This window comes from Orcinus orca, chromosome 7 (assembly GCF_937001465.1).
Source record: "Orcinus orca chromosome 7, mOrcOrc1.1, whole genome shotgun sequence".
NCBI classification, from domain to species: domain Eukaryota; kingdom Metazoa; phylum Chordata; class Mammalia; order Artiodactyla; family Delphinidae; genus Orcinus; species Orcinus orca.
The window spans coordinates 119980900-120000741 of record NC_064565.1 but is presented as its reverse complement, the minus strand read 5'-3'; the positions used below and the strand labels follow the sequence as shown (position 1 = coordinate 120000741).

At 62.4% G+C, this 19842-nt stretch overlaps 1 protein-coding gene across 1 annotated transcript in view; it reads right to left on the bottom strand.

Moving 5' to 3' along the window:
• Positions 1-19591, bottom strand: part of CROCC2 (ciliary rootlet coiled-coil, rootletin family member 2) — a 73857-nt gene extending 54266 nt beyond the window's left edge. The window contains 5 exon segments of the mRNA XM_049712197.1: positions 321-486; positions 2491-2597; positions 4654-4781; positions 5687-5837; positions 17234-19591. Of these exon segments, the coding sequence (XP_049568154.1) occupies positions 321-486; positions 2491-2597; positions 4654-4781; positions 5687-5837; positions 17234-17575 (894 nt within the window). The 5' untranslated portion in view covers positions 17576-19591.
• Positions 19592-19842: the final 251 nt, after the last annotated feature.

Here is a 19842-nt window from a genome sequence, read left to right as displayed (position 1 = left end):
TGGGCCTGCAGAGACTCTTCTCTCCAGAGCAGCGCGGCCATGCCAGAGCCAGGGCTCGGCCCTCACTCCACTTTCCAAGCCCAGCCAGGCGTCCTTCTCTCAAAGCGGGGGTCTTCCCACGCAGTGTCCCCCACCCTGCAGACTAACGTGGCCAAGCCGAGTGGGGGACATGGTGTGGCAGGAGGCCAGGGGCCTTGCCCCCAGGAGGGGCCGTGGCAGAAGCCAGCTCTCCGTTTCCCTGTTCCTGCCCCCCACCCCGACCCCGGCCACGGGAACCAGACCAGGCATGCCCCTGCCCACGGGCGAGAGCCGGGGAGCACCTCTCTCTGGGTCCAGCGCTGCCTCTCCCGCAGCTCCAGCTCAGCCCGCAGGAGGAGCACGCTGTGCGTCGTCCCCGCCAGCTCCTCGGCCAGTCTGTCGTTGGCCTTCTTCATGTGTCCTAGCTGCTCCCGCAGGAGGGTGTTCACCTGGGAGAGGCCGGTGCTCCTGTACGGGTAGGGACGGAGCAGCGTGGCCATGGGCGGGTGGCCTCTCCCTACAGACGTGCTCAGACAGCCGGGCCCCGAACCTCCTGGGCCCAGACGACCCCAGCTCGACTGTGCAGCGCCCAGACTGCCCCTAAGAGGCACTGGCCACCTGCAGCGGTCCTCAGTGGCCCCGCCAACGGGGGCCAGCCTCTGGGTGCCACCCCGGCACGCCCCCTCCTGCCCTGACTCGCTTGCTCTCCCCACCTTCCGCCCCTCTGGGCTCCCCTGGCTCTGCCACACAACTGTGGCTGGCTCCTAACTCCAGGGGCTGGGAGACCATCAAGAGGGTTAGGGCTTGGGAGCCTGGCCGAGGGTACCAGGGCTGGGAAGGTACCCTGCCGCGCAGGGCGGGGGCAGAGGGAGTCAGGCCTGCCCCGTGGAGGGGGCAGCTCCTCTGGGACCGTGGGGGTCTCTCTCCACCCAGGGCAGGTCTGCATGTGGCTGCAGTCGGGGACCCCAAACCCTCTGGAGCCCGCACCTCCCGGCTAGCTGCGCGGCCACAGGGACTTCCTCTGCTCCTGTCTGCTCTGTGGGCATCAGCCTCCTCCTGGCTTATTTACCAACACCCTCCACCCCCCTGCTCCAAAACTGGTTTTCAAAATGCTTCTCAGCACTTTTCTTCCTTATCCAGAGTCCCTGAGGATGAACCAAGGCCGGGAAGTCTTCCACAAATGGCTTAACCTCCCCCAGGTCTGGAGACAGAGCTGGCCGTGGAGTGGGGGCTCATCCCTCCCGCTGGCCGCCCTGCAGGGAATGTGGAGAGATGCCCTTCCCTTCCGTGGCCGTGTCCTGGGGCTTGGGGCTACTTCCGGGGGCGCTGGGGTATGACACACACTTACCAACGGTGCACAAGTAAGCCCGATCATGAAATCAGAGCGGCTTGAAGCCAAAGGGGCCTGGGAGTCAGGGCCGGAGTGTGAAGTGGACTGGGACTGATGGGAGAACCCTCGGGCCCCCCAGGATTGGCCAGGCCAGCCGAGGGCCAGGAGCAGCTCAGGCGGCCTTCCTGGAGTTCAGGCCAGAGCCCCGGCCTCAGCAGGCGGTGGGGGCCTGGGGTGACACACGAGGGAGCAGAGGGCCAGGGAGGCCCCATGACCTGTGGGACCTGCACTCTCGCCTGAGGCCCTGGGGGTGGTCCTCCTCCCCATGCTCCTCCTCCTCGTGCTCCTCCTCCCTGTGCTGCCCCTCCCCGTGCTGCTCCTCCCCGTGCTCCTCCCCATGCTCCTCCTCCCCGTGCTCCTCCTCCCCATGCTGCCCCTCCCCGTGCTCCTCCTCCCCGTGCTGCCCCTCCCCGTGCTGCCCCTCCCCGTGCTGCCCCTCCTCGTGCTCCTCCTCCCCGTGCTGCCCCTCCCGTGCTCCTCCTCCCCGTGCTGCTCCTCCCCGTGCTGCCCCTCCTCGTGCTCCTCCTCCCCGTGCTGCCCCTCCTCGTGCTGCTCCTCCCCGTGCTGCCCCTCCCCGTGCTGCCCCTCCCCGTGCTGCTCCTCCCCGTGCTGCCCCTCCTCGTGCTCCTCCTCCCCGTGCTGCCCCTCCCCGTGCTGCTCCTCCCCGTGCTGCCCCTCCCCGTGCTGCCCCTCCTCGTGCTCCTCCTCCCCGTGCTGCCCCTCCTCGTGCTCCTCCTCCCCGTGCTGCCCCTCCCCGTGCTGCCCCTCCCCATGCTGCCCCTCCCCGTGCTGCCCCTCCCTGTGCTGCTCCGCCCCGTGCTGCTCCTCCCCATGCCCCTCCCCGTGCTCCTCCTTGTGCTCCTCCTCCCTCTGCTGCCCCTCCCCGTGCTGCTCCTCCTCGTGCTGCTCCTCCCCGTGCTGCCCCTCCCCGTGCTGTCCCTCCATGTGCTGCTCCGCCCCGCGCTGCCCCGCCCTGGAGCCACCTGGGAAGGGGTGTCAACAGCCCCACCGCACAGTGGCGTCCGCTGCGCAGTGACGGCCGAGCTCCCTGCTGCCCCACTGCCCTGCCTGCCTGGCCTCACCTCTGCTCGGCAGCCTCTAGCCGGCCGAGGGCTTCCTCCAGGTCGACGCTGTGCTTCTGCTCTGACCTCCGCAGCCGAGCCTCGGTGGCCTCCAGCCGGGCCTGCGGCTGGAGAGGGGCATTAACCCACCTGGCTGGACACTTCCAAGCCCAGCGGGCTGGGCAGCTTTGGCACAAAACCCTCCCAGGGACGGGTGAGAGGGCTCCCCTTGGGTCCCTAGTTGGGGCGGGGCCAGGCTGGGATAAGGGCTGGGGTCGAGCTGGGGTCAAGCTGGGTCTGCTAAGATGGGTCAGGCGGGCAGCCGTCCGTGCCATGGTCCTGTGCCATGTGCCCACGGCTGGCGGAGTGGGGGGCCAGGCTCTGGTCCGGCCACATAAGGGGCAGGACGGCCGAGATGCAGAGCAGGCCTGGGGTCACCCCCATGGGAGTGAGTGAGCTTGGGGTCCCGCCCCTGCAGCTGCCCTCCTGCCTGTGCTCGACCCTCCGTCTGCTCCCAGCCCCTCATCCAGCGGGTGGGTGGGTACCACACCCCCAGTAAGTGGGCCTGGCAGGGAGGGGAGCCCCCCAAATTGGGCCAGGTGGACCCCGAGCCTGCTGGAGCCTGAGCAGACGGGGACCCGGGGCTCTGAGGGGAAAAGGCAGTGCTGGGGGCCCCGACCCGAGGAGGCCGGCTGGTGGGGGGCTGAGGCAGGTAGGTCAGGAGAGCTGAAGGGCACCCTTGTGGCACGACATGGGGCCTGAGTACAGGGAGGTAAGTGGCCCCTGCAGCTACCAGTGGGATTGGAGAGGAGGGCCCGGGGGTCCAGCCGAGCCCAGGGGCCTGGGCGGGGGCTGGGAGTCTAGCCAGGATGGAGGTGCCCACGGAACAGTCATGCGGCCCCTGCTACCACCATCCGCCCCGCCCATCTGCCTGGGGAACCTGGGGAGGCTGGGCCCCTCTGTGGCCCTCACAAGGGCTGCTGAGCCACCTGCCAGAGCTGGCACAGGCCTGAGTTCAGAGCTCACTGACTCACGAGGTTTCCTAATCGGCCGCGGGATTTCTGCGGCTTCTATTCCCATAGGGCCTCTAGTTCCCAACATCTCCCCACCCTGTGCTAGGAAGATCCCCGCCCCGCCCCGCGCAGGGCCCAGGGTGGGTGGGAGACGTCGTCCCCTCCGGGGATGAGGAGGGCCTTCCCAGTCTGCCCGGGGGTGGGGCTGGCGATGAGAACAGGTGTGACAGTTTGGGGTGGGGGCAGGGAGCCCCTCCCTCTGTGGGGCTGGTGACGCCGCCTATCCCAGGAAGCCCTTGGAACCCTCGAGGAGACGAGGCTGACCCAGGGCCCTTGGGCGTTCGGCACTGGTCACTGGTCATGCCGGAGAAAGACCTGAGTCAGGGCTCACCCAGCAATGGCAGCGTGGCCCTGGATAACTCGGACTAGCTCTGAGCCTCAGTTTTCTCATCTGGAAAGTGGAGTCATCTGCCCTGCCACGTAGACCAGGGGGACTCTGCAGACACAGGGGCTCCCAGTGTGCCACACTGTGGGCCGGGCACCCCAGCCCAGTCCTGCCTCAGAGGCCATCATGTCTTAGAGTGGCAGACATGGGACAGAGGCTCTGGCCTAGCAAGTTTCGTCACCTTTCTGCCTCGGTTTCCCCATCTGTCCACCAGGAGGCCCTCCCAGCCCCACTGGTCGTGACCAAATGGCCTGTTGCCACAGCCAGTCACCCTGGAGGGCACCGCGCTGCCCAGGGGCTCCGTCCGCCCTCGGCCGTCGGGGGTGGGGGCTGGGGGCGGGGCTAGTCCTCGGCGGCCGCCAGGCGGTTCCTTTTGCTCCCGCTCCTCCCCTGGGCAGTTGCTGCCACGTGCCCACGCTGGGCTGGAGGCCAGGGCCAGGGGTCAGGAATGCCCCAGCCGCCCCCAGGGCTTCTGGCAGGTGGGGCACAAGTCAGTGCTTAAGCTGGGGGGGAGTCCTGGGGGACCCCGGGGCCGGGGAGCCCCGGGCACCTGTCCCGCTCTCACTGGTCCCCTCCAGCCTCAGCTTCTCTAGCCACCGCCCAGGGTCCAGCCGTGCCATGGCTGACCACTGTCATTCCACGTCCTGAGACGCGCTGACGGATCCACCGGTCACCCCAGGCCCGGCTGCCACCCTCTGGCTGCCACGCGTCGCTACGCACGCTCACCTGCTCGCTGACTGCGTGGTACCTGCCGGCCGGCTCGTCCCGCTCGGCCCCCGCCTGGGCCAGCAGCTCCTCCAGCCGGGACAGCTCCTCCTGCACGTGGGCCGAGGTGGCTGGCGGCTCCCGCAGCGCTGCAGGCGCAGCAGCAGGTCAGCCTGTGGCCAGGCCAGCCCCCAGCCCGGCTCCCTGTCCCGCCGCCGGTCTGCTGATCTGCCGGGACTGACCCGGGGGACCCCGATCTGGGGCCGCACCTCGCCGCGGGCCTCCCTTCCTCTCCTGCCGTGGACATCACGTTTCACCCCGGTACAGACCCCTGCCCAGGGCGAGCCCCAACCCAGTTACAGCGTGCCCCTGGACGCTGGGGATCCCACACCCCCGTCAGGCAGTGAGAACTGCTGACTCAGGGTAACCAGATCTCACCCCCAAGTAGTAAGTTGCTGTTCTAACCACACAGTGGGCTTTCTTTTTCCTTAACACACAGTGAGGTCCCCAGTTCCTCTAGGAGGCTGGAGAGCCCCTTATTTCAGAAAGGGGTCTCGGGACCCCCGCACGAGGGGGTCGGGGCACACTCTGGGGCCAGGCTGCCCTACTGGCTGGGTGGCCTCGGTGCAGGGACCCAGCCGCGCACGCAGCCGTGACAGGGAGAGGCACCGCGAGGGGGCCCGGGGGCTGGGGGAGCAGAGCTCTTGGGGGGGGGGGCTGCTTAGCGTCCACGCCTCCTGAGTGTCACCCTTTAGGATTTCATCATCTAATGAAAAATGAACATAATTAAATCAAGACTGGTGGGCACAGATGTGTGACAAACCAACGCAGGGCTAGGTGGGCATGGTCCCTGTGGCCTGGTGGTGAGCGCGCCGTGGGGATGGGCTTCTGACCCCCGGGGATGATGCCGTGGGAAGGTGTGCTTCTCGCCCTAGCACAGGGGAGGATGATGGGCCGGGAGGGGCCGGCCCGGTCAGGGGACAGTGAGGGGCTTGGCTCCCTGAAGCTGGACTCTGACTGACGGCTCTGCAGCCCCCCTGGTGGCCCCCCTCACCTTGGGGCGGCTCCTCGCCCAGGCTGCCAGCCACAATCTCACGGATGCGGGCAGGCACGGGGATGGGTGAGGCCCGCCAGCCTCCCCCATGCACGGTCAGCGCCCGGTCTTCTCTGCTGGCCATGGGGCTCAGAACGGTGTCCTCCAGCCTCTGAAAAACACCGGCTCAGAGATGCCTGGGGCTGGCAGGTCCCTGGACAGCTGCCAGAGCCCCACGTGAACCCACTGGAGTTAGTGGGCGCTGCCACGGGGCTCCCATACGGTGGCAAAGTGCGCTGGAGAGGACTGGGTGAGGTCACCAAGGCCCGTGCCTTGGTTTCCCCACCTTTCAAGGTGGGAGGGCACCCTGCCCATCCTGGCGCTGCTCTGAGCACAGGTGAGGAAAGAAGAGCTGGTCCGGAGAGCTCCGAGCCTAGGGCACCACCTTGTCCCACCCTTCAGCGCTGCTCCGCCTCTGCGGGGGCTGCACTGACCGTCGTGGTGGACCTCTCCGGGGACGCTGGGAGGCAGGCTCCTGCCTCTGGCCCTCCTGGAGCAGGCAGCCTCCCAGTTCTCACAGTGGGGTTGGCAGGGAGGGGTTTGAACCCCACCCAGCAGGCCCAGAGCCCCACGGCAGGAGGGGCTGACAACAGCAGAGGGACAACTGGTAGAAGGTCCACCCACACACCCCCCTTTAGGACAAGGCCAGCCATGTGGGGCTTTCCCGTCCACTGGGAGGGGCACGCGTGGGCCCTGGGCCGGGGCAGGGTGGGAGCCGAGGGAGGGACAGTGGGTGGATCGTGGGGACGGCCCTCCTTCCTAGCCGCCTAGAACAGCTGACCATCTGTGGCAGAGGTCCGAATAGCCCCGGACGCGGGTAGGAGACCCTGGGTCTTGGGTACCCAGAGACTGGTGTTGGGGTCTTGGGCTCCAGTTGGCACTTTGCCTCGGCCCTGGGCATTCTTGGCTCCACGACGATGGCACCGCCGGGGGAGGGCCTGGGCTGCCTTCCAGAGCCCAGGGCCGGGCGGGGCCTTTGTCGCCAGGTCTGTCGTGGTGCTGACCGTGGGGGGAACTCGTGAACGCTGCAGGCCGAGGCAGCCACTTCTAAGCCAGCATGAACATCTGGACGTGAGAGGGCAGCGAGGCAGGATGGGCCTGCACTCAGGACAGTCCGTAGCTGCCCACCGGCCCTGCTGCCTTTGCGATATGAGCTGTCAGGCAGTGAGTGAAATAGCAGAGGGTAACCAGACGCTTCCCAGGGGGTCCTGGAGATGGATGTCCCCTCCAGTGACTCTCTAGGGCGACAAACCAGGGTCCTCCCATCACCCCCGAAGGTCCCAGACTTCTCAAACTTATCACCATATGCCCAGCCCCTCCCCACCCCTGGCTTCCCAAGACCCCCCACCCCGAGACTCCCCAGATCTCCCTCCCATCCCAGGGCCCTGGTGAGTGACCACCGCACAGCCTCCTACCTGCCTGTCCTCCTCTGATCCCCCCAGCTCTCCCTGAAGACCCTCTCGAGGCCTAGACCCCTCCACCTGGCTCTGACCCTCAGGCCTGGGCCGGTAGGGATGGAGGGCTTCCTGGGTGCAGCCCTGCTCCCCCCACCCCACTGCCCTGGTACAATCTCAGCCCGTCCCCTCCTCCTGAGACCCCAGCCTGGTCTCTTCCGCTCGCGTCTGCCTGGACACGAGGCCTGCCCCTCCGTCAGCACCAGAGTGGCCAGGGCGACCCCGAGACCCGGGCTCTTGCATGACACCTGGTGAAGCCACGTTCCCATCCCAACAGGAGCTCGGTGCTGGGCAGACACTGAGCAAACTCTCGGGACTGAATTCCACCGCCCCCCACGGGGAGTGAGAACCCTGGCTCTGGTTCACCTGGACCCCAGTCCTCCTTCACCTGCGTGTAGGAATTTGAGTCCCCTGGGAGGTCTTGGGAGACACCTTGACTACACTCCCCCTCGCCGACCCCCCTTCAGCATGACTTCGGGTGAGCAGCCTCCCTTGAGGGGAGGGGACGAGGTGCCTGCTGGCCCCTTTTGGCAGAGCCCGGAAGGGGGCGCCGAGACCACCAAGGCCGCAGGCAGGGGCTCAGCCATCGTCCGCCCTGAACCCCCTTTGCACTCAGGGAAACCGAGGCCCAAGGGGGAGGCGAGAGCCACCTGAGGCCCGCGGGAATGTCGAGTCCAGGAAGGCCCCTGCCCCTCCGCTCTCCACACCACCCTCCCCGCCCCAGCGTCCGCGGCGCCACCCGCTAACGGGAAGGCAGCAGCGGCATAAACTTGACTCATTCCTAACATTTACGGAGGGTCAGTTATTAGCCGAGACGTCCCAAGAGGAGCTGGGCGCGTAATGGGTTCCAGCTGCGGCCGGGTGCCTGCGATGGGCCGTGGCCCAGCTGGAGCGGAGGGAGGCAGCGGGGTCGGCACGGTGGGGGTGCGCGGAGGCCCTGGGGCTGCCCCCTCCCACCCCGCCCCACCTCCTGCCCCCCACTCCCCCCAGTAATGGGGGCAGGGAGGGGCCTTCACCCAGGGCAGGTCACTGGGCCTGCACCAACCTCTGGCCTTGGGGCTTGGTTCCCCCTGCGGCCGCCCGGGACCCCGTGATGCCACCTGCAGCCCTGTGGGCCAGGGGTGGCTCTGGGTCAGCTTTGGGGGGGTGTGCTGTCTGCCTGTGACCGGGCAGTGCACTGGGAGACTTCTAGAAGCCCCCCTCCCCCCCTCGCAGTCTCAGCTGGTCAGAGGGGACACCAGAGCTGGGCATCAGCTCCCCAAAAGACCTCAGACTCACAGTTGAGCCTGACCATGTCCCCTCCTCCTTTCTGTCCCCAGCGTCCTCCTCCCCATCAGCTCAACCAGCTTCTAAGGACCTCAGGGAGGTCACAGCCCCTGCGTGACACCCCCAGTGAGCCCTAGAGGGGGGCCTGTGTGTGCGGCCCAGTGGGGCGGCCATCCCCTCCTTCCTCGCCGCCGCCCTCGCCGTGTGGCCCTGTGGATGGGGAGGGTCTCCGCTCCGAGGACCCTGGGCTCCCCTCTGGGAGAGGTGGGCTGGGGCCCCTGCTCTGCCACTGCCGGTGCACTGCCTGACCTCAGGCATGCCACCTGCTGTCCCGAGCCGTGTGTTCTCATCTTTGAAAATGGGGCGTCCCAGGGACCTGGGGGCTGCGGCTCTGGGGACCCCGCCCTAACCCCGCAGGTGAGGACATGAGGCGGCTGGGGAGGGCGGGTGGAGCTGTAAGACAGAAACGGAACCCACACGGAACAATCTCACTCTCTCCCTCACTGGTGACCAGCATCGGACCCCCGAGTGGCCCCTCTGAATCCGCAGGCTGCCCAGGCACAGATCCCCAGGGAGAGGAGCCCAGCGACTTCTGGAAGGAAGATGAGGGTGCCCCATACCCAGAGCCCAGTGAGGGAGACCCCTGGGTGGCCCGGGTGGGTCCAGATGAGCCCCGTGGCAAGGCAGGGAGGGGCGCCAGAAGCCCCGTTGAAAGTCACCCTGCGAGAGCGGGTGTCCAGCGGGGGACCTCAACTCAGCCAGCAGCGTGAGCGAGTCAGAATCCTGGGCCCCTCGGCAGAGTCGGGGGATGGTTGGGGGGGGCGCCCCTGGCCAGCAGCCTGGGTCTGGGGTGGCGGAGCTCCAACAGTGCCACCGTGTGGCCGCAAGGGGCGCTGCAGGAGCTGTGACTGCCCGTTGCTCGAGGAGGGAGGCTGGGGCTCCTGGGGGCGGCGGGAAGGCAGAGGCTCCCTTGCTCATGGAGATGTGAGAAGGGCGTCACCTCTCAAGGTCTCCCAGCACCCGTTTTATATCTGTCATCTCGGCTGGAAGGGAGGCTCAGGGTCTTGCACTCACGGGCGGCAGTGTTAGGCCTGGGCCCCTGCCCGTGGGCCCCCAGCACCTTCCCAGTGGCCCGAGATCAGGACTCCGCAGGCACGCTGGCCTTGGGTCCCCTCCCCGAAGGCAGAGGAATGGGGGGCGGCCCAAGCCTGGCTTCCTCCTCCGCCTCTGCCCCTCAGACCCTCCCCAGCAACCCCGCAGGGCCCCAGGCACCCCAGGGCCAGGCTTTGGCCCTCGCCAGGCGCGGGCCCAGCTTGAAGAACACATCTGAGGACAGGGCCTCCAGCCAAGTCCAGCCACCGGACGTCTGCTTGCCATCCTTCCGTGGCTTGGCCGGCTGCAGACAGGGCCCTGGGCCTGGGTGGCGGCCTGCCAGGCTCCATTTCCTTAGGAAAAAGAGCTTCTCTGTGCCTGGGGTAACCCCTGGCCCCCACCATGCTGTATCTCAGCACCGCCCAGTTTCAGATCTCTGTGCGTCCGTTGAGCCCTCTGGGGCCCTGGGCATCACCCCAGGAGCCGGGTCAGGCTTCTGTGGGTGGTAGTTTGGGCCTCAACTAACAATAAAGGGGCGATCTGGGCCAGGCATGAAAGCAGGCACTGGGGATGGGGGGACAATTTCTCATTCATCCCCGCTTCCCCACCCCGGCACCATCAGCACTTGGCACGCAAGCAGGCTCAGACACAGGTCACTACCAGAGGGACTGAAAGCCAAGCCCAAGGTATGAATCACCAACTGAAAAATGACTCATGTCAAGGGATGACAGCAGGGCAGCATCCTGTCCGTCTTGTTTGCTACTGTGTCCTCTGTGCCCACACGGACTTCCGGGAGGAGGGGGCCGCTGAGTTGGACCTTGAAGGATAAATAAGAGTCCAGCAGCCAGAGGGGACAGAGGTCAGGCGTCCAGGTGGAGGGACCAGAGGAGGAGAGGCAGTCTGTGCGGGGCTGGGGAGCAGGGTGCACGGGAGCCACGAGGCGGGAGAGGTAACTGAAGGCCTTTAACATCCCCGTGAGGATGGTGGCGCCCCGTCTTCGCTTCTGAACGAGGAAGGGAGACATGTCCCATCTGATTGGCAGTGACCCTGGCTGCCGTCCACACAGGGCTTGGCCACACCCTGGCACTCTCAAACCATCCCGGCTCCTGTCCCGAGGGTGGGCCCTCACTCACCCAGGCTCTGGGGAGCCCCCCAGACCACCTGTCTCACCCTCGTACAGATGGGGACCCTGAGGCAGACAGTCAGTGGCAGGGCCAGTTCAGGTCCAGAACCTGAACACCACAGTGCCCTCCTTTCTGCTCAGGGGCAGCTGCGACTTCATGACTGTGCAAGCCCTCCCGGGCCTCCTGACAGCACCTCCTCCCTCTCCCCGGTGCCCCTCCCTTCCCCCCTCCCCCTCAGACCTTCCCACTTTGGAAACTTAAACCATAAACACCTCTACAAAACCCGTGAGTGGAGAAGGTGAGTGTGTGGGGAAGGGAGGACGCAGGACATAGAGGACCCAGGGAGCCAGCGCTCCCTCCACAGTTACTAGAACAGCCAGGTAGACTGTGAAGCTCCTACTCCTGAAGACGTCAGAGAGCCACGGAAGCAGTGGGGGAGATGGACCGACACTCAGGGAGAGGTGAGCGGCAGGGCGTCCTGGGCTGGGTGGGTGCTCTGAGTTTGGAAGATCAGCGACAGAGCCTGGGAACGGAGCGACCCTCAAAACAGAGCCGGTTTCTCAGCTATGATCATTTTAAAAGTGGTAACAGCTTCCCAACACATCAAATACCTAGGAGCCAATGTGCTAACAAAGTATGTGCAGGGCCGCTCCGTTGAGAGCTACGTTGAGTAAAATTAGCAAAAACGTAAATGGAAGAATGGAAGACAGTATTGTAAAGCCGTCAGTCCTCCTCAAATTAATCTGCAGATTCAATGAAATCCCAATCCAAATCCCAGCAGGGTTCTTAGTTTGTAGAAATTAACAAACGGATTCTAAAATTCTTATGGAAGAGTCAAAAGTATGTAGGGAGGGCTTCCCTGGTGGCGCAGTGGTTGAGAGTCCGCCTGCCGATGCAGGGGACACGGGTTCGTGCCCCGGTCCGGGAAGATCCCACATGCCGCGGAGCGGCTGGGCCCGTGAGCCATGGCCGCTGAGCCTGCGCGTCCAGAGCCTGTGCTCCGCAACGGGAGAAGCCACAACAGTGAGAGGCCCGCGTACCACAAAAAAAAAAAAAAAAAAAAAGTATGTAGGGAATCGTGAAGAAAGCTTATGCTCAGACGTAATGACACGTCACAGATCCACAGGGACGAAGACAGGGTAGCGTTGGTATAAGGACCAGCTGACCAGCGGAAGAGGCCACGAACTCTGGAAGTATATATGCGCACATGCACACGCAGACACACGTGCGCAGACACATGCACACGCTGGTGAGTGACAAAGGTGACACAGTGCAGTGGGGAGATGATGGGATTTTCAGTCTGGGGCAAGGTCCACTGGCTTTTCATACGGAAGGAAACGCGTGGTGGTCTCTACCTCACACCATACACAGAGGTCAATTCCCAATGGATTGTAGATTTAACTGTGAAAGTAACACGATAAAGCTTTTAAGAGAAAACAGAGAAGAACCTCTTAGTGGCCTTGGAGTAGGCGAAGTGTGTTTCTTAAATAGCACACAAGCAGCAGTAACCTAAGGTGGAAAATGGACAGATTGTGCCATGTTACAGTTATGAACCGTTCCTCAAAGCACCGTTACAGGGGTGAAAAGGCCACCCACGGGAGGTATTCGCAATACACGTATTTAATAAAGGACTTGTTTCCAGATTAGGCCATCAAATCGAGATCAGTAATAAGAAGAGAAGGCACGACCCCAAGAGCAAAACGGGCACATGGTAGAGCAGATGCTTCACAAAGGAAGATGTCTGGAGGGCCAGTAAACACAGGGAAATGTGCTCAGTTTCATTAGTCATCGGGTAAACGATAATTAAAACCATAAAGCAATACCACTGTACATTCCCCATAATGGCTGAATAGGAAAATGACAGGAAATGCCAAGTGCTGGCGAGGATGTGTAGCGGCCAGTCCCTCACACGCTGTGAATCCATGCAGCCACTTTGAAATCTGTTGGCAGTGTTCACTGAAGCTGGATGTATGCAACCTGTGACCCAGCACTCCTATGGCTGGGTGTGCACCCAACAGAAACATGCACATATGGCCCCCAAAGATACGGAGCAGAATGTTCGTGGCGGTGCCGTTCATGGAACCACGCAAATGGCCATTAGCTCTAAAATGAACCATTTTAGAAGTGCGGCATATTCACACACTGGAGTGCACAGCAAACTAGAGCGACGTGCTGCGTTCCGGTGAATTTCGCAAACGTGGTGTAGTACAAAGAGCGTGTGTGTTTACACACTCACTTATATGGCTCCATTTCTCTGAAGTCCCCAAATGGGCAAGACTAATGTATGTTGGGGGAGGGGGCTTCTGGCATTCTGAGAATGCTCTGCTGGGGCGGGCGCCAGCCACACGATGGGCTCAGTTAAGCTGCACACTTAGGATGTCGGCACGCTTTTGTATGCATGCAAGGGCCAGTTTCTAGAATGCGGGGCTCTGCTCTCATCCCCACACTCTGTGTACAATGACTTTCCATCCATTCTCCAACCTACCACATGTCCACCACTCCCACCCACCCACTCAACCATCTGCCACCATCTGTACGACAGTCTCTTCCCCTACCCACCCGAACGTCCCTTTATTCCTCCGTCCGCTGATCCTGAGCTCGGCAGACTCTATCTGTAGGCTAAATCCGGGCCTGCCGCTTGTTCATAAGTAAAGCTTTCTTGGAAAATAACCACATCCATTTGCTCACACAGTGTCTGTGACCCCCTTCATGCTCCAGTGTCAGAGCTGAATAGTTGCTACAGAAACTTTATGATTTGCAAAGCCTAAAGTATCAGTCATCTGGCCCCTCCAGAAAGTTTGCCAGCCTCTGCTTTAATCCATGTATCTACCCATCCCACCCCCCCATCCCACCCCATCCCATCCTATCCCATCCCACCCACCCCACCTCATCCCATACCATCTTCTCTCTTGCACTAAGGACATTGCTCCAGCAATCCTTCCTTATTGCTTACGTATCAGTTATTTTTCTCTCTATCAGACCATTCTTGTCGACACACACTGTCATAATTTATCCTCGCCTTAAAAAGATGTATTGCCCCTACGTGTCCCACGAGGTACCCTTGTGGTCAATGTCGCCCATGACCCCCGCGCTGTTGAATGCCGTGGTCCACCGAGTCTGTGCTTGACCTACTAGCAGCATTTTGTGCTGACGGTCGTTCCTCCTCCCTGGAACTCTCCCCTCACGAGGTTTCCAGACATGGCCCTCTCCCAGTCACTCTCACCTCCTTGGCCTCCCCGTCTCGGTCCCCTTGGCCGGTTCCTTCTCGCCTCACCCATCTTTAGGTGTGGGTGTGCGCCCGCTCCTTTTCCTGGGTACAGTCTCCCCTTGGGATCTCACCCAGTGACCCACATGCCAACAGCCCCGGACGTCTAGTTCCAGCACGGAGCTCTTCTCTGAAACCAGATCCAGGCATCTGTTTGCCCCCCGACTGCCTCCGTGCGGACGCTAATCAGCTTTTCCACCTTACGACGCCCAAAACAAAACCTCTGCGCACAGGATGGTTAAACTAGATGTAAAGAAAAGCTTGAAAATCTCTATATGTTTGAAAACTAAGGTATTTATACCTTTAGATAATCCAGGGATAAAATAAGAAGCCACAGTGGAAATTAGAAAGCAGTCTGAACTGGGTAAAAATGAAACTTATTATATCAGAATTTATGGGACGCAGCTAAAGCCTTGTTTAGGAGGAAATGCATACATTAAAGAAGAAAGTGGGAATGTAAAATGATGCCACCACGGTGGAAAACAGTATGGAGTTTTCTCAAATTAAACGTGGGATTACCGTAGGATCCAGCAATCCCACTTCCGGGTGTACACCCAGAAGTGAGAGCAGGGATTTGAACAGGTATTTGCAGCACTATTAACAACAGCCAGAGGTGGAAACAACCCAAGGATCCATGAACATATGGATGGATTACAAAATGGGGCCCATCCGTACAGTGGAATATCATTCAGCCTTAGAAAGGAAGGACCTTCTGACACAGGCTACAGCATGGATGACCCTTTAGGACACAATACTACATGAAATAAGCCAGACACGAAAAGGCAAGTATCGTATGATTCCACTCATATGAGGTCCCTAGAGGAGTCAGATTCATAGAGACAGGAAGTAGGGTGGTGGGTGCCAGGGCTGGGGGGGGAGGGGGAGTTCGTGTTTAGCGGGGGCAGAGTTTCAGTTGGGGAAGATGAAGAAAGTTCTGGAGTTGGATGGTGGCTATAGCTGCACAATGTGAATGTACTTAATGCCATTGAGCTGTACACTTGAAACCGATGAAAATGGTAAATTTTATGTATATATAATTTACCACAGTTTTTTAAGTAAAAAAAATTTTTTTAAACAAACAAGGCTGCAAATCAGTGAGCTAAGCACGCATCTCAAAAAATTAGAACAACAGCCCAAAGAACTGAAAAGCAAAGGAATAAAAAGTATATAAATCAATGAAATAGAAGACAAAATACCGTACAGAGGATCCACAATGACCAGTATCAGCAATGAAAAAGGAGGCGTCAGTTTGGGGTGACCAGCTCATTGCAGCCTGCCAGGGACTTCCTCAGATTGGGTCCTGGGTGACCCCTGGGTCTCAAGCGCCTCAACACTCAGGGGCAGGTGGTTACCTGCTTCAGAGCCTCAGACTTCAAGAAGACAGTAAGAGGATATTGGGAACAACCTTGGGCAGTAAATTTGAAAATTTATATATAATAGGCAAGTTCTTAGAAAAATACCGTTAATCAAAACCTAACCCAAAAGAAAGAGTCTGAAAATTCCTGAAGCTTCTAGAGGAACTGGGCCCAGACTTCCTGCCCATCGGCCTTCTCCACCGCCTCTGCGTCCAGACCCTCAGAGAATCCAGCTCTGAGGGTGGGCCAGGGCCGGGGTTGACAGGGGCAGCAGCTCCGGCTGCAGCAAGTGGGGTGTCAGGAGCTCCTCTGGGCAGGGGAGCACATTCAGGTCTGGTCCCCCAGGAGCCCCCGTCCTCAAGCCACGCCTTGCCCGGACTCCTCGGTTTCCCCATCTGTAGCTGGAGGGGCTGGAGGATCCCCCCTCCTCCCCCTCCGGACGGGCCTATCTGGGCATCTTGAGGCGCCTGCTGCCCGCTCAGCCCTGGAGTAACCACTGCGATCTCCATCACCGTGGTGAAGACAACAGGTGTTGGCTGGGCGGGCAGAGTGGACCTCGGCCAGGGCTCCCCGCGGCTTTCAGATGACGGTTTCCCACGGGCAGCGGGAGCTGGGGGGCAGCCACTTTTGCCAAGCACCGATGCCCACTGCCGGATGTCGGCACCATCCTGTGTTTCTCCCTCAAACCAGCCCGTAACCATAGCAACCTGCTTCAACTCTCGAGCCTCTATTTTCCTGGAACCCAAAGGCGTGGTAGCATCCTCACAGGCTGACAGGGTGCCTGGCTTGGAAACTGGTGTGCAAGTGGCCCTCCCTCCCCTGACCCCCCACCGGCCCTCATGGTCACCGGCATCCAGGACCTCGCAGAGCTGGACCTCACGGGAACTGGACAGAGAAAGTCACCCCACCCAGGGCCATCTTGTCAGCCTTGCTGGCTGCATCACCTGATTCAAATATCCTGCCCCGGTCGTGTTCTGTCCTGCGTGGGCACCTGTGTGTGCGCGTGCGCACGTGCGGCAGCTCCGCCTTGTTGTTTAGTCACGGGGACAACTGTCGGCAATTACTCTTCTGCGGTGACCTGTCTGTCTGCACAGGGCCACGTCACCCCCCATCAGGCAGCGCACTGCTGAGAGTCTAATAACTGCGTTAATAAACAACTCTGAGTCAGCTGGTTCCCAGGGGTTCGCTGGGATCCCTGAGGGGTGAATCAGGGTGGGGACTGTCTGGCTGTGATGGCCGGCGGGGGGTACTTAAGGGAGTGGGGTGGCAGGGCCGGGCACGGGCTGGGAGTAGGGAGTGAAGAGGAGGGGCGTGGGGTAATTCCCAGTCGTTATCGGTGTCGCTGTTGTTTTTGTTATGCAGGTGGGTGCTATGAAGGAAAACCGAACCAGCACTTCTGGAACTCACAGACTAGACACTGGGCACGGGCCACCCCCATGGGCGCACGCCTCTCCAGGGGAGCCCCCGCTGATTCCCACACTTGGCCCCAAGGCAGTAGTGAACTAGACCCCAGAAGGTCTGGGTGGGAGGGTCCTCCATGCCCCACCCCTAGTGTGCAGGCCTCAAGCCTGAGGCCCAGAGAGGGGCGCTGATAGCCCGAGCCCACACAGCACGGAGCAGGGAGGCTGGCCTGGGGCTCAGGCCCCCGGCCCCCAGTTCAGTCTCTCCCCAGGCTCCTGTCCCGAGCAGAGTCTGCACCTGTGTGCACCCGTGTGTGTACGTGTGCACCTGTGTGTGTACGTGTGCACCTGTGTGTGTGTACGCGTGCACCTGTGTGTAAGGTGCCTGTGTGCATGCGCGCTCACGTGGTGCTCGTGCTGACCACGTGAACACGTGGAAAGTGCCCCTTGGAGCCGGGGAGGTGTGGCCTCTCTGTGCAGGGTCCTTTCCCTCCCAAGGTGCCCTTGGGGCCTGCTCCCAGGAGGGTGCCGGAGGGCAGCCCCACCACTGACCTGGATCACAGCGTCCAGCCCCAGCCGGGGCCGCTCGGCAGAGTCCCCGTTGCCCGGCTCGCTGGAGGCAGAACTCATCGCGGGCTGGGGCACAGGACCCAAGGGAAAGCAGGGACTCTGCTGCCGGTGAGTTTCCTCCTGGGACCCTGGCAGGGCCAGGACTTCCTTCTGTGCACCGACCCCGCACCTGGGCAGCACCTGGCTCCTCTGTCCTGAGTGCCCAGCTGCCCTCTCTGGGTTGGCAGGACAGCGTGGCTGACTGAGCCCATAGGCGTTGCTGCGGCAACCATGACGCTGAGGGCTGGTTTTCCCTGGAAACAGGAGTGCAGGCCCCGTTGCCATGCGGACTAGGGAACGCTGTTGTCCAGAAGCTGTTCCCCAGGAGACCTGGAGAGGCCCTGGGTGAAGCTTTCCGCCTGAGCGACCACACCCGGGCGACTGGCCTCTCCCCCAGGCCCCCAGCCCTGCAGGGAAGGGCCCTCAGCCCTCCACTGAGCAGTTGCCCCAGGAGGAGTTGTGTGCTTGGTGGCCACACACCAGGTAGAGGAGGCGTGCAGACCACGGGTCCTTCCTGATGGAGAATCATAAACTGTGACTCTTTTCCGAGCATTTGCAAAGGAGCTTGAGTTCAGTAGTGCAATGCCGTGTAACAGGTGAGCAGAGCCTGCGGAGGGGAGGTCACCTGCCCCAGGACCAGGGCAGAGCCCGTCTTCCTCACCTGCCCTCAGATGCGCCTCTGGAACCTGACTTCCCTCTGGAGCCCGTCAGGTGACCTGCCCCGTGGCTTGTGCACTTCCTACTTCACTTCCTCTCACCTGAACCTCCCCGGAACCACACAGACCACTGGCAGCAGCTGACCCATTGTGGGTAGTGATGGGAGAGGTGAAGGGGGGACCGGGGCTGTCCCTGCAGGCCCAGAGCTCTGTGCTCCCCAGCCTGGGCCTCTGCAGTGAGTCTGGCTCCCCAGTGTTCCCTCCCCTCAGGGGATCCTCCTTCAAATCTGGACCTTTCCCAGCCGGGCTAATGCCGACAGGAGTCCCTCTTGGAAACGGGCAGCCTCTGGAGGTGGGCCCAGCAGTGGGAGTGACAGCCCCTCTAATGAAAGGAGGCCAGTTTGGGGCCCTGGGGACGGGGGGTGGTCCCCAGACTCCCAGAGACCTGGGCTCTTCTGAGGCAGCTCAGGAGATAGAGGTGGCCTGCCGGGCAAGACCAGAAGGGGCCAGCAGTGAGGGTGGACACTTAGTGGGTCATCGTTTCTGTCCCCAGGGCTGCCAGGGGCGAGACTGACGGGGTCCAGGCCACTTCCTCAGAGCCGAACTGTACGACGGTGCTGCCGTTGCTTAAAGGAAGCTCTCCCTGAGAAACGCGTGCCCTCTGTCTCCTCCTGGTGTCCTCAGGCTGCCCCCACCCCCTCCTCACCACGCGTGAGGATAGCCACGAGCGTGCCCTATGCAGGGACAGGACGGGCTCTTGGCCGGACACGGCCCCGCTGGGCATCACTGGACAGTTTGGGGGACGGGGGACAAGGCCATCCTCTGAGCACGGCCCCTCTGGATTAGTGGCGACTTCTGGCTTCCGGAGGCGCCAAGCAGAGGCCCAGATTCTGACCGCCATGGCTGGGGCGCCAGCCTGGTACCCAAGGCTGCCTCTAGCTCCTGGAGCCCTGGACCCCTGTGGGCCCCGAGGACTGAGCACCTGGGGAGCTGGGGAGGGGGCTGGGGAAGGGACAGGCTCGGCACTTCCTGCTGCCCGGAGGCTGGGCCTCATCTGCCCCCAGGGAGCTGGGCTCGGGGGCTGGGAGAGTGCGACCCTGCCCTCTGGGGAGAGCTCCTACCTGGGGGGCTCAAAGGGGGGTGCTCGGACAGTGGGGGGATGAGGGGCTGCAGAGGTCGGTGTGACCACCCGTGAAGGTCACTCAGACGAGTCCAAATAAGACTCCGCCGGCCGGACGCAAGGGAAGTTGGTGCCCCTCTGGCGGGTGGGGTTGTCTAGCCTGTCTAGCCCCCACCCCTCCCCACCCGGACACCCGCCTCGGCCTGTTCTGCCCCCTTGAACACTCGAGGCTGAGCAGAGCAGCCCTGTGCCCTCTGGCCTTACCCTCACCCACCCCAGCACCCTCTCCTCCAAGACCCCTTCTCTGGCCCCCATGACCCCGCCCCCCCAGGCTCACACGGGCCCCCTACGCACCACCCAGGGCTTCATGGCCCGGCGTCCGTGCTCGCGGCTTCTCGTCCTGGGCCATCAGTGGGCCGGAGAGCCCTCAGGGAAGGGCTCAGCCCAGGGCCTGGGCACAGCCCCCGGGGAAGGCTCTGGAATGAGAGAGGGTGTGATGGAGAAGCTCACCATATGGGGGGCCCCAGTGGGATGGGAGGCTCACAGTTAGGGACACTGCCGGCCAGCCTCTTGGGGTCACCCCAAGTGGGCCCCTGGGCATGTGTGCTGTGGGAGCGGTATCTCATCGCCTTCCCTCTCTCTCCAGCTCTGGGGGCCTCTCTCAACATCCAGTCCACTGCCCGGAGACCACGAGGGGGCGCATCAGCCCTGGTGTTTTGGGGTAGGGGATAAGTCTCAGGACGTATCCCAGACAGGGGATAAGTCCTGGGAGGCCA